The 15,069-nt window shown below is 34.8% G+C and overlaps 1 protein-coding gene across 6 annotated transcripts in view; it reads left to right on the top strand.

Moving 5' to 3' along the window:
• Positions 1–15,069, top strand: part of EVI5 (ecotropic viral integration site 5) — a 190,663-nt gene that overhangs the window by 99,650 nt on the left and 75,944 nt on the right. For all 6 annotated transcript variants that reach the window (XM_045801783.2, XM_087866105.1, XM_045801782.2 and 3 more), the window contains 2 exons: positions 11,333–11,467; positions 13,902–14,042. In XM_045801783.2, the coding sequence (XP_045657739.1) occupies positions 11,333–11,467; positions 13,902–14,042 (276 nt within the window). The remainder of the gene's footprint in view (positions 1–11,332; positions 11,468–13,901; positions 14,043–15,069) is intronic.

Genomic DNA, 15,069 nt, shown 5'->3' with positions numbered 1-15,069 from the left:
ATCTCAAAGGAAATTAGAATATATTGAATTAAATGAAGACACAACATTATCAAAATTTGTAGCATTCCCCTAAAGCAGTGTGTAGTGGAAAATTTATAGCATTGCATGCTTATATTAGGAAAGGAAATAAGTCTCAAACCAACATTCTAAGGTTAAGAAACTAGACATATAGGAGGAAATTCAATCTAAAGCAGGTAGAAGGAATAAGAAAAAAAAAGTAGAAATCAGTGAAATTGAAAACAGTACAAAATGAAAATAGAGGGGCGCCTGGGTGGCTCAGTCGGTTAAGGGTCTACCTTCGGCTCAGGTCATGATCCCGGGGTCCCGGGATCCAGCCCAGCTTCAGGCTTCCTGCTTTGTGCTCCCTGCTCAGTGGGAAGCCTGCTTCTCCCTCTCCCGCTCCCTCTGCTTGGGCTTGCACTCTCTCTGTCTGTCAAATAAGTAAAATTTAAAAACAAAACAAAAATAGAGAAAATTCATGAAACCAAATGCTGGTTCTTTGAGATCATTAATAAAGTTGATAAACTTCTGCTAGACTGATTAGAAAGAGAAGAAACAGTAACCAATGTCAGGGATGACTTTGACTTTTGACAGATGGATCCAAGTTGTCTCATTTTATGAAGTTGTTCTTCATGGTGTTATATTTCCTGTAAAACAGATTCAGTTAAAAAATTTTAACATAAGTAGTTCCCACTATAGTAATATTGAGTTTGATTACCATGCTGAGTTTGGTTACCACAGCCTCCCTGCCTTGTAAAGATAAGGTTTCTTCTATGCAACTATCAAGTAATCTATTGGGAAATACTTTTGTATCAAATAAATATCTTGTCCTCTATTCACCTTTTACCTAATGGTTTTAGCATCCACTGATTGGGTTTCCAAAATGGCGATTGTCATATTTTCCCCTTTTTTCTACACCTACTAGCTAATGTTCTTCTATAAAGAGACCTTTCTCTTTTTTTCCTCTCTAATCTCTTAGGCTCACTCACTGTGGACTCTCATATCACTCCAGATTCACGGACTAGTGTTTGTTTAATGTTTCATATAATTTTAATGCTGTTGTTATAGTGATATGCCATACTTATTTCAAAATAATATATTTAACTTTTGAGCAGCAGTTTTTAAAAGGTAAATTTTTATTTTTAATTAATTTTGATCATTGATGTTCTTTAAAAGGCATTTCTTTTTTTTTTTTTTTTTTCTTCAAAGATTATTTTAGAGGGGTGCCTGGGTGGCTCAGTTGGTTAAGCATATGCCTTCAGCTCAGGTCATAATCTTAGAGTTCTGGGATCGAGCCCTGTCATCAGGCTCCCTGTTCACGGAGCCTGCTTCTCTCTCTCCTCCCCGCTTGTGCTCTCTCTTGCTATCTTTGTCTCTCTCTCTCTCAAATAAATAAATCTTTTTTAAAAAATTATTTTAGAGAGCGTACACATGCATGCAAGTAGGGGGAGGAACAAAGGGAGAGGGAGAGGAAGGGGAAATAATCTCAAGCAGACGGCACTGAGGTAAAACCTGACTTGGGGCTCGATATCACAGCCCCAAGACCATGACCTGAGCTGAAACTAAGAGTTGGACACTCAACTCACTGAGCCAACCAGGCACCCCTAAAAAGCATTTCTGCAGTCACAAATACTGAATCATTGTGTTTGACAGGTCATTGCTTTCATTTTATGCTGACCTTGATAGCTTGAACCTGATATTGCTGGTTTTCAAAAATGATCTAGTGAATTTATTAGCAAATTTTGTATTTAGTACACTAAATAAGATTTAATACTTAGTATTTAGTAGTAGTACATTAAATATTAAATATCAAACTAGCCATAAGATAAAACCAAGCATTAAGATTAAACTGTTCCTTTAAGTATTTGTTTTACATGTTCCATGAAACCCATAGAAGTAGAAATGATCCAGTGGTATTTCATACAGTTGTGTGTTTGACTCTGACCCTTTTGAGTCTGGTGGGGCATGAATGTATTTTTAGACGATATTTCCTGGTAACCAACTATCTTTGAGTCTTGCTTGATCTATTTAAAAGTTTTTTTGCCCTATACATGAATGCTTATCATTTCAGCTTATTCTGAATAAGCAGGGGGTTTTTTGTTTGTTTTTAAGATTTTTTTTTTTAGGATTTTATTTATTTATTTGACAGAGAGAGAGACAGCCAGTGAGAGAGAGAACACAAGCAGGGGGAGTGGGAGAGGAAGAGACAGGCTCCCAGCAGAGCAGGGAGCCCGATGTGGGGCTCGATCCCAGGAACCTGGGATCATGCCCTGAGCCGAAGGCAGACACTTAACGACTGAGGCACCCAGGCGCCCCTTTGAATAAGCAGTTTTGTCCAGCAGTTTATTTGCTAGGATCAAGCATAAACAAGAATTTTAACAGTTAAAGCTGCTGAGTGCTGAAATTACTGCCTTTTGAAGTTCTCGGGACCTTTGTACTAGGAAGTACTTAAGGGGAGGCTAGAAAAGATTTCTTCTGACATTCCTTCCTTTTCCTATAATTCCAGAAGAAAACATGAAAGAATTATGTGATACTTTTAACAACCAAGTTTTTGGGGCACCTGGATGGCTCAGTCAGTTAAGCGTCTGCCTTTGGCTCAAACCATGATCATAGCGTCCTGGGATCAAGCCCCACGTTGGGCTCCCTGGTTAGCAGGGAGTTTGCTTTTCCCTCTGCCCCTCCCCACTGCTTGTGCTTGCTCACTGGCTCTCTCTCAAATAAATAAATAAAATCTTAAAAAAAAAAAAAAAGAAGAAAAAGGATTTGATATGAGGGATAAAAACTAATCTTACTTAAAATGAACACACAAATAAAGGTCAATAAACTAAAACCAACGAGTTTCTCAGTGGAAGTTGTGAAATCTTCTAGATAATTTATTTTAGAAAAAGTGTTTGTTCAGCAGCATTAGGAATTACCCCACACCTAATTTACCTAGTGGGTTTGCTTGTCTTTATGAATGTGGAAGTTAATGTTTAACATATCTTCCTGCATTCTAAGCCTTTAGCTCTACTTCAGTGACATTTCAAGATTTTAATTTGTAATTATTGGTAAGTTTACATAAGTCTTTCTAAAAATTCAAATAGAGTAATGACTTTACACATTTCGTAAACTCTTAACACTGTTCATCAATATGCCTATGAATCTGGACAGAAGTTTTCTTCCAAAACTAATTTTGACATTAGTCTATAATTAAATGTTTTACATTCATATGTAGTCATCTTTTCTTATCAGGTTAAATAATAAGTGAGCGTTCACTTTAATGGAAGTAATTGTTTTCTTAACATTTTCTTCAGCATTAAAAAAAATCTTGCAGTTTGAGTATATAAATAAGCAGAGACAAACTTCTGCCTTAAAGGATGTATATATTTTTGAAGATGTTGGGAACAAATCATTTTAAAAGGATATACCAATTTTTCAAAAAAAAAATTCAGTGTGGTAGATCTTTAAATAGTACATCCATATTGCTTGGATTTTTTTTTTAAATAGCTATTTGGAGTGTGTGGTATGGAGGATTACAGACATCTTTTTGGGGTCATATGCTGAGGCTGAGAGCAAGATACAACTTTTTTTTAAATTGAAGTACAGTTGACATATAATAGTAAGTCAGCTTCAGATGTACAACAGTGATTCGGTAATTCTATACATTACAAAACGCTCATCGCAATAAAAGTGTATTACAATATGATTGACTATATTCCTTATGCTGTGCTTTTTATCCCATGACTTTGTTATTTTAAGACTGGGAGTTTGTACTGCTTACAAACATTACCTATTTCACACATCCCACCTCTCCCCCCACCTTTGGCAACCACTCATATTTATGAGTCTGTTTCTCTGTTTGTTGTTACTGTTGTTGTTGTAAGATATAATTTTTTACTTAATTTTTTTCTGCTATGATTTTGTTTTGTGGTACAGAATCCTAGTCTGGACTACTTGCCTTGTGTAATAATAGTTTTTTCAAGTGCTTTAGGTATGACAGTAGATATGTACCATATTTCCATACTACTATAAATTTTATTTTTGAAACAAATAGATTTTATAGGTTATTTTTGCAACATTTAGTTACCACTACCTATGCTTATCATACAGTATATAATAGAGGGTTGTTATTGTTATTTAATCAAAGCATAGTTGACATATTAGTTTCAGGTGTACAACATAATGATTCAGAAATTCTATGTATTATGAAATTCTCACTACAATAAGTGTAGTTATCATTTGTCACCATACAAAGTTAGTATTATTGACTGTATTCTCTGTACTGTACTTTTCATATTGTTATTTTTTTCTTTCCTTTTTTTTGGTGGGGGAAGGACAGAGGGAAAGGAAGAGAGAGAATCTTAAGCAGACTCCCGCCCAGCATGAAGCCTGACACAGGTCTCAATCTCATGACCCTGAGATCATGACCTGAGCCGAAATCAAGAGTCAGATGCTTAACCGACTGAGCCACCCAGGCACCCCATATTGTTATTTTTAGAACCCAGAGTTGACTAGGTCATTTATTTAGCAAATATTGTTTGCACACTTACTATGAAAAGCACAGTTTAGTTCTGACAGTACAGTAACAAATCAGTCAGACTTTCTGGCATTACTTGTATATATTGAGATAGATATTTTAAAAATTAATCCCACAGTTAGTTATTTAATTAGAGTTGTGATAAATACTATAAAAGAGAATATAGAGTTCTATGAAATGTGAGGGTTCCTAAATAGGACATATAATTATTAGGCTTTGAACTTAGTTGCTTAATTTATAATTAAATTTAGGGAATATTTGATACATCTGTGTAGACAATCCTTTTTCCAGTTGGATTTTTTTTTCACTTCATAATACAAGAAATCTCTCCAAATAAAAATTTTTGGTTTTCACTGTATCACTCATATATCCTTCAAATATTGAATGTGAGAATTTATTTTTTTGTTTTACTCAAAACACAAGCAAAAAAGATTTACTAAGGGTTTTACTGTAACTCATCTTACCTTTGTAACTTTTGTAACACCAGAAAAGCATATGGGATTGAAAGGCAGAGACTTCACCTACTAAAAACAATTTCTATTTCACTGGAGTGGGATTGCTGGTATCACAGAAACATTAAGAGATTCATTGACTCAAGTGAACTTGATGTTAAATGTAGAGAAGTCATTCATTATTTATAGACTTTTGAATAAATTGTTCCTTGCTGGCTTATTAGCCATCGTAATTGTAGCAGTTTTCATTTGATAAGTCATATATTTGTCCAGGTTACTAATGTGAATATGAAATAAATTTTTCTAAGAATTTATTATAAGAATGTTATGTAAGATGTTTAGGGTTTTTTAAGATGCTTAGATTTTTAATACTATGCCATTAATTCTTAGAACAGTACATATTAAAATAGTATATTAATCTCTTAAAAATAATATTTCAATCCTTATATGGCTTAAAACTAAAAACAAGGGGTCTGTAGTCCATACTCCAATTAACAGAGGTGCCAGTTGCTGTGTGACTTTGCTAGGTCTTTTCAGTTTCCTTATTAGTAAAGTAGAAGTTGTGGTGAATGTTGATTGAGAGTACAAAGCACTTAGCATGTGCTGGCCTTATAATGAAGACTCAGTAGATATTAGTTGCTGTCATCATCGCCGTTATCATCATAAACTTAAAAAAAAAAAAACCTGTTTTGTAGTGAGTGGAACAGGAACATCTTAAACAGCAGCATCAGGAATGGTCAAGGTTTGGGCCCCGTAGGATAGCTGCTATTAAATCTCTGATATTCTCTTGCCTTTTCTCATTCTTTTCCTCATCTCAAGTCAACCTCATAAAATCCCAGTTTTTGTTTTGGTTTGTATTTAAATTTTTGCTATAATATTGGTTTCAGGATTTTGATTGTTTTGTTTTTGTTTTTTCTTTGTCTAATTGGTCTGGGAAAACTATAAAAAGAAGTAGACCAGCCATGCTAAATTCTCCTAAATAGACATGGAACTGGGAATTTTTGCTCCTCAGTGTTCACCTGTTTCACAGCCCCTGCCCCTCATGGCACTTCCTTCTGGTAGGGAACTGGCAGTGCCCTTGTGTGCTGCAGGTTTTTTCAGGCTTTGTGGTACCAGTCACCTTTCCTGACATCTCTTAAAGGCTTCACAAGAACAAACAAAGAAAACACCCTGTTTTATAAATAACATTTTCTTTTTTCCTGTGTAAAATTAAAAACAACAACAACAACAAAAATGGAAACAGGTAGTTTACAGTCCACAGCAGCATATTTTAACATTGTCACTTTGATGCCAATTCTTCCACTCACTGGTTTTGTGTACTTAGACAAGTTACTTAACTTCTTTGTGCTATAGTTTGTCCTGTGTATAATAGAGGGTTGTTAAGGTTTAAGGGAGTTGGTACTCTAGGGTAATACCTGGCACATAGTGAGTGCTCAGTAAATGGTATACCTATTATTAGGATTTAGTATTAACATTATTCCATTATTATTATTCTATCAGCTTGCTTGGCAAATGTCATAGGCTGCTAGTAATAAAAACCAAAACTTAGAGCTAAAACTGACATGGCAAAATTTTTAATAGACTAAACATTGACAGAAGTATCACTTCCTGACTATATTGAGATCTGCAAAAATTTGAACAACAAAAAAATTTTGAACCAAGAAAATTGGAAATGGTAGAAATAATGACCAAAAAAGGATTCAGTTGCAGAAACTCTAATGGGTCAAATTTGAAATGGACCAAAACTCAGACAAAAATAAAACTTCTAAATCACTAAATTTAATCTTTTTTTTTTAAAGATTTTATTTATTTATTTGACAGAGAGACAGCCAGTGAGAGAAGGAACACAAGCAGGGGGAGTGGGAGAGGAAGAAGCAGGCTCCCAGCAGAGCAGCGAGCCTGATGTGGGGCTCGATCCCAGGACCCTGGGATCATGTCCTGAGCCGAAGGCAGATGCTTAACGACTGAGCCACCCAGGCACCCCTAAATTTAATCTTATTTGTAAAATTTATCGTACATTAGTCAGGTTCTCCAAAGACACAGAATCAGTAGGGGAAACACACACACACAAACACGCACAAGGTTTTATTGAGAGTAAATGGCTCGTGCCGTTAATGAAGGCCGAGAAGTCCCATGTCTGCCATCTGCAGTCTGGAGACCTGGCAAAGCTAGTGGAATAATTCTAAAGTTCAAAGGCCAGGGAAACTGATGGTATAAATTCCAGTGCAAGGGTAGGAGAAGAACCATATCCCAGCTCAATCAGGCAGGCAGGCAGGAAGTGAATCTTCCCTTCCTCCACTTTTTGTTCTATTCTAGCCTTCAATGGAATGGATGATGCCCACCCACATTGGTAGGGCAATCTACTGAGTCATCTGAAAACACCCTCAGACACACCCAGAAGTAATGTTTAATCTGGGCCCCATGGCCTAGTCAAGTTGACACAAAATTAACCATCATAAGTCCAACCTTTGTCAACTTGGCAACCATGTGCATCTCCTTAAACCATGCTTAGTCTCCACATAAAGACAACAAGGTCATAATTCTGCCTAACATGATACAATTAGCCTGTGCACAACTGAAAATGCACTACTGCCTTCCCCAGAAGAGTCTTTCAGTGATGTTTCTTGATGTCTTATAACTTAAATATTGTGATGTAAAATTAACAGTAGTTAAATACTTTGATATAAAGTCAATGCATCTTATATATAAGGAAATAAAAGAGGAAAGAAAACACACATACACACATAACAAAATTAGAAGGAAATACATATGACAGTTCCAGTCCTCATTTCTGTTATGTGGTCATAGCTACTGTTGATAACTGCCATCTTCCACTACCTACTCTATTCCCTATGCTTTCAACAAGCACTTCAACTGATTCTTTGTCTGATGAGGAAACCCAGACCTTCATTCCTGAGGAGTCTGGACCATTAGTAATACTTCATAATTTTTCATTGACTTTAATCACAGGGCATGATAATAACTAAGAGATACTCTAAAGGATCTTCATTGTTCCACACATATTCTTCATTTCCACCTCTCGATTCCTGGATTTTTGAATTTTGATTACAGGAGAAAAGGCACCATATATTGGACACTGATTCAGAGCACATTCATCATTCTGGAGAACCTTGCCCCAGCCCTGCAAGATATTGCCATTTGCACTGTAATTTAGTCTTCAGTAGGTCATTCCGCCATTCTATCAAGTCAGCTGCTTCAGAATGTTAGGAAACATGGCAAAACTAGTGAGTTCCATTAGCATGGGCCCATTGTTACAATTCTTTTGATATTAGGTGAATTTTTTGATCAGAAGCAATCCTTTGTGGAATACCATGACAACGGATAAGGCCTTCTGTGAGTCCATAGATAGTTGTTTTGACAAAAGCATTTATGTGCAGGGGAGGGCAAATCCATATCCAGAGTAAGTATCTATTCCAGTAAGAACAAAATGCTGCGCCTTCCATGATGAAGTGTAAGCAGCCTTCCACCAGATAGCTGTCTAGTCACCCCAGGGAATGATGTCATAGAAGGGGCTTGGTCTTTGCTGCTGGCAGATTGGACTCTTAGCAGTGGCTATAAATAACCTCGATGAATGGATGTCTGTGTTGCTGAGCCCACCACGCATAACCTCCATCCCTCCCACCATGGCTGCTTTGTTCATAAGCCTATTGGATAGTGATGGGTGGCTGAGGAAAGAGGCTGACTGGTATCCACAAAATGGGTCATCCTATCCAATTGATTTTTAAAATCCGCTGTGGAGGTCACCCTTTGGTGAGCACTCCCATGGGGCACAAATAAATGTCTTCATGTTTTTTAGCCCATTCAAAGAGGTTTGTCTCCATCTTCCATGGATTTCTTTGTCATCACTTTTCCCTTCCTCTACATTAAACTCACTGTGGGCCACCTTATGGTCCATGTTTCAGCCAACCAAACAAATGCTAGAACCTTTTCTGACTCTCTAAGTTGCAACACTAAATGCAGAATCTCTGTTTAGTGAGCCTGTATGAATATTAAGAACTGATTCCCATGAAAGTACTTTTTGTCCAGTAAAAATGCATATGAATATAATTGGACAGGGCTAATTGCCATTTAGAAGATTGATCATTGGGTGGAATTGACTTAGTGAAGTTAGGTTCATTCTGAATACTTTATGCTTATGCATACAGACTATGTTAGATAGTAGCTGAAGTCACATAGGATGAATCTACAAAATAAGAAAACAGAAAGATTGACAGAAAACACAATATTGAAACCCTAGGGACAGATAGATACATACACATGTACATATAGTCATACATATCTATATGAAGTAATAGAATTGGCAGAGGCAGCAGAGAAGATAGGTAGTAGAATTAAGGAGGAGTAGCACCTCAAAATCTAAAAAGTTTTAAGACCGTTCAGTTGTGTTAAATTCCATAGACTGTCTAGTGGAAGTAAGAGCTGAATAAAAGAGCTTACTTACCATTGAGTTTTTATATCATTACTGCATATCAATGTTGTTAATGATGAGAGCAGTTTCAATATGGTTGAGAACTAAAGCTAGCTTACAGTAGATTGAAGAACAACCCTCAACTCAATGGGAAATATGGAAGGAGAAATAACATGTGTAAACTATGGAATTTAGAATTTAGCCCTTGAACAATAGAGGGCAATTAGAAGTTTTGTAAATTTTATTGATAAAAGTGTGTTCCCAATATTAGTACAGTTTTTTGGGGTTTGCTTTGCTGCTTGGTTATATCAGATGGTTTCTACTAGATCCCGTGATTTTGTTCTCATATGAGCCGTCTGGGCTTGGTATTTTCCTGGGGATCTCATAATATAGAATCTTGGCAAACAAACCTGGACTACAGGTGTCAGGGCTTTACACTAGGGCAAAAAATTCTAGTATTACTCATGAAATAACCATGGTCTCATTAAACAAAAATTATGGCGCCTGCATTTTGGATGTGGTCATTCCAAAAGAGTGCCTTTTCCCTATTTAGTAAGGTAAGTATTTACTAAAGTGATATACCTGTTGCAGATGTACTCCATGTATAGAAATACTGTTTTACTGTATGGTGACTAATATAATAAAAATTATTATTAAAAAAAAAAAGAAATACTGTTTTAATAGCACCAGAAGATTCCTAGGAGAAATAATGTGTAATACATTGAATTAAAATGTCCTCATTTGTTTAATAAGTCAACTATTCATTTAAAAAAAAGCAAGGGAGTATTATGTTTTAATTAAACATTTAATAGTTTTTAAATAAAGTTTTATTTTGACATCAGTCTTATTCCTAATGTATTAAAGAATGAAAGGAACTGTTCTTTACTCAAGCTAGTTCAGTAGATGATTCTCTGTGACTATTTGGGAATTTTGAGTTGTTTCTTTTCTTTACTGTGTGAATTAAATGTGATCTGATAGTTTCTTTTAAGGAAGTTTTACATAATGGTGAATTAGATGTCTTTTTGCTTTTTTAGAATAGCTTTTTATAGAAACTAGTTTAAAAAGGGATTTCTTAAGTGGCTGCATTGGTATTCACATTAAAGAGCAGGAAAGGAAATGGAAAGGTTTCGTGCTTCCGTGGTTAATTTCTTTGTGCAGCATCTTCTTTTTCTTTGTTTCCAGCAGTGATTTTCATGCATATCATTGAAGAGCTCTACATTTCGAAGAGCAAAGACATTTTTATTCTGTTGGGATTTAAGATGGTTCACATTCTTGTGGATGCCTTATTTTTATTTCAGTAAATATGTATTTCCGTAGTGTATGACAGTGCAGTCCCAGAGCAATATAATGCGAGCCACATATGCATTTTAAAATGCCACGTTAAAAGGAGTAATAATTACAGATGAAATTAATATTCTTAAACTCAATGTGTGTAAAATATTATTTCAACCTGTAATCAGTGTAAAGACTATTAATGAGATATTTTGCCTTTTTATTTCATATTAAGTCTTCAAAATTCAGTTTGTATTTACACTTACTTCCTTTCTCATTTGGACTAGCAACATTTCAAGTGTTGGGTAGTCACTTGTGGCTAATGGCCACACTGTTGTACAGGGCATGTCTAGAGTCAGAACAAATTCTTAGTATCTGGATGGATGGACAGATAAAAGGAGATATTTATCTTCCGTGAATTGGATTTGATTAGTATCATAACTAGTTACCAACATAGAATAATGTGTGGCATCAATAGATACCAAGCCTGGACTTTTTTATTCCTTGGAAAGTTACTTGGAGTAGATAGGCTAGAAGTAGTGAGTAGATGGAACTTTTACATTTGGTTGCCCTTAATAACTATATTGTATAATTGCATTTATTTATATTATATGTACATGTTCATACTTCTGTGAAATTTCATTATATGTCTCTAACTTGTAGCACAAATGCAATTCCAACTATAATGAAGATTTTGTGCTGCAATTAGAGAAGGAATTGGTCCAAGCCCGTCTGAGTGAAGCTGAGTCTCAGTGTGCGCTAAAGGAGATGCAGGATAAAGTCCTGGATATAGAGAAGGTGAGAACAATATAAATAGTGTCACTCCCAAAATAGAAGCAACATGTGATAGATGTACTTATTGAACAGTTAAATTGGACTTGGTGTTTTTATACATTGGAAACCTTATATATTAGTTATTAAGAGATGAAAAGAGAAAGAAAATAAGATTCTCAATTATTTGTTGTTGCCATACTACTCTAAGCCCCTTTTTTAAGGGTTAAAAAAAAGGGGGGGTTAGAGCCCTTTTAGAGGAAGATAACTAGGATAATTTTGATATGAATAATATTTAATTATTGAAGAAAAGGAACTTAGGGGATACATAATAAGGGTTGTATTCAAATATTATATCTTCATCTGCAAGAGGTAGGGTATGACTTAATACATAAACATTTCAGAAAAAATTTCATCTGAGTTTTACTGTTAAAACTTTCTAAGCTGCTATAAGACACCTCAGGATCTGTGGGAAGATCTTAGCCTAAGGTGTACTTACAGAAGCTAATTTACTTCTTTTCAAGGTGACTAAAGAACTTTAAGAGTTAGAAATGCTTTTGGGTTTCTTACCGTTCTCAGACTTGAGAGTCTGTGTTCTAGATCACAAACTCTGAATCTCTTTTTTGTCATCTATAAAATTATTGATGGCTTGGGCTCTATGTTAAGTTTGTTCTTTTCACTATTAGGTAGTATCTAGCTATTGAATCAAAGCCTTATAAATAATGAACATGAGAGCCTCAAGTTGTTCCTGTTTCTAAATGAAATAAAGCAGGTATAACTACCATCAATAGTGAAATAATTTTGCTAGAAATATGTTCACTATTTTTATATTATTTTTGGAGAATTTATTCTCCTATTTGTTGAGAAAAGGCCAGCAAGAATGCTATAAAAAAGTGCATAACAGATATTTGGTTTCTAAGTTAGGAGTACTCTAGATACCATAATTAGATAAGAATCTCGATCTTTCAGTTTTGAATATTTGGTAGAAAAAAAAGTGCTTGGATCCAGTTTAAAAACGGATTTCTTAAATAGCATTGTTGGTATTCATGTCATAGAGTAGAAAAGAAATTAGAAGGCTTCATGCTTCCTCTGGTTAATTTCTTCATGCAGGATTCTCTTTTTACTCATATACAGTAAATTTCCAGTGTTCAGTTGAGAAAATATTTAGTCTATCATAAAAGTGTGTAGTTGGCAAGAATAACTTTAGTCATGTTCTCTGTGGGCTAATTCATGTCCTACCATGAAATATTTTAGAGTTATAAAATTTCATAGATTCAGTACTTGAAATCTTAGTAGTACCTCAGTTGACCCAAGGAGCTTTTACTAGGGCCTAATTTAGGATTTCTTGGTCATGGCCCAGAGCAGTGTAATAAGGGCTACCCTGTGTCCTAAGGTGGGTCTTTCAGTAGTGTAGAGATTAGTCCTAAATCTTGTACTCTTTAAGCAAATATTTAGATCACTTTGGTATTAATTTTTTAATCTTGATATAAATAATAACTAATGTTTAAAGATTTTATACTCCTTTCCAAAGTGACATGCTGAGAAAATATAACAAAATAGGCTTTGGACTATTCTTTTCCATAAATCTTCAAAATACAAATTATATCTGTGCTTTGTTTGGAGTCCTAATCAGAGGTTAGTATGCTTATTGCCACGTTGAAAAACATTTTAATCATGTTGCTTTAAAACTCTGATTACTGTTCCATTAAGCAAAGTACAGTTAGACTTTTTATGTCCTTAAGATTGAGTACAGTTACCCTCATATATTCCCGGTGGAAATATAAAACAGTAAATCTGCTTTGGAAAGCTTGAGAGTTTCTTAAAAGTTAAGTGCAGAGTTAACATCTGATCCAGAAATTCTGCTCCTTAGTATAAACTCAAGAGAATCAAAAATATAGGTCCACACAAACACTTTTACACAAACATTCATGGCATTTTCATAATAGCGAAAAAGTGGGAAAAAAACCAAATTTCTGTCAGCTAATGAATGGATAAATAAAATGTAGCATATACACACAATGGAATATTATTTGTCAATAAAAAGGGATGAACCTTGAAAACACACTAGGTGAAACAAGCTAGTCATAAAAGGCCACGTATTGTGTGATTCCACTGATATGAAATGTCTAGAATAGACAAATCCACACAGACAGAAAGTAGACTAGTAGTTGTCAGGGGCTGGGGGAGGGGAAATGTGGAGTGACTGCTAATGGGTGTAGGGTTTCATTTTGGGGTGATTAAAATGTCTGAGATTAGATTGTGATGATGGTTGTACTGTGAGTACTGTTAAAACCACTGACTATTGTACATTAAAAGGTAAGTTTTATGGTTTGTGATTTATATCTCAGTAAAACTGTAAAATTAAGTACAATTACTTATGGGACAAAATAACTCGTACTACATATGTTTTATTTTATTCTTTAAATTTAAAAATTCCAAATTATATTTTCTCTTGCTTTAGAGAAACAACTCCTTTCCTGATGAGAATAACATTGCAAGGCTTCAGGAAGAGCTCATTGCTGTGAAACTGAGAGAAGCAGAAGCTATTATGGGATTGAAAGAACTTAGACAACAAGTCAAGGATTTAGAGGAACACTGGCAGGTAATATCATTATATTTTGTATGTTTTTTAAAAAGCAGGTGAAACCTGAATATCCAGTTTGTGTGAGTTTGAAGTAGCTGATGATCAACACTAGGATTTGAGTTTAAAATGAGAAAGACTCTTTAAATGTAAAAATCTGAGAAGTTATAAGTTGAAAGTACCTTTAAGCTGTTTCTCCTGTTTTAATTCATTTAATTAAAAAAAAGATAAAATAGAGTTCAAGTCATGTTGTTGTTATTGTGATTTATATAACTTCAGTGATTTATATATCATTGTGATTTATATAACTTCTCCTGAAGAATTAAAAGAAAATTTTCCTTTATACAGGACATATTTCTTCTGTTGATATTAAATCCATTAGTTAGTATGAAACAGCAGAAGGGTGACACTAATATAAATTTGTCTATACATTTGTAAACTTTTTTGAAAATTGGTTATCTCACAAAATCAGGCATTTATATGCCTGCAAATTTATTCACATATGAGGGAAAGTGTTGACAAGGAACAAAAAAACCCCAGAATCTAGAAGACAGATCAAAAAGGGGGAGAGGAAAGAAAAACACTACATACCATTTCAGAATAGTGACTTTGGTTTGAATTTGGGGTGGGGCTACATCTAGCAAAGACTGAAATTAGTCCTTAACATTGCCACAGCTTTTTTTTGTCCCCCCAGAAGTGTCAGGCAGCAATAAACTGGAAATTAAAAACAAAACAAAACTGATGCTTCACCATGTATATTTTGAGAACGCTCCTAATATTGCTTCCTTAATTCGTGAATGGCCCCATTTTTTCTTTTCTTGGGATTTCATTAAAAATGTGGAAATCTCTAGAGTGAAAGTTGTATTCTTTACAGTAATCCACAGTATAAACAGATTTGAACTATATTTGAGCTTGTATTCCAGATCTGCCACTTATTGACTATATCGACCTTTCTGAAGTTACTTAATCACCACCATTTCCATTTTCTGACCTGTATCATGACGATAATAGTGTCTAACTTTTTTAAGGTTTTCTGGAGATTAAATAA

This window comes from Ursus americanus, chromosome 12 (assembly GCF_024610735.1).
Source record: "Ursus americanus isolate L20-20 chromosome 12, mUrsAme1.1.p, whole genome shotgun sequence".
Taxonomy (NCBI): domain Eukaryota; kingdom Metazoa; phylum Chordata; class Mammalia; order Carnivora; family Ursidae; genus Ursus; species Ursus americanus.
This window is presented reverse-complemented; position numbering and strand designations above follow the sequence as displayed.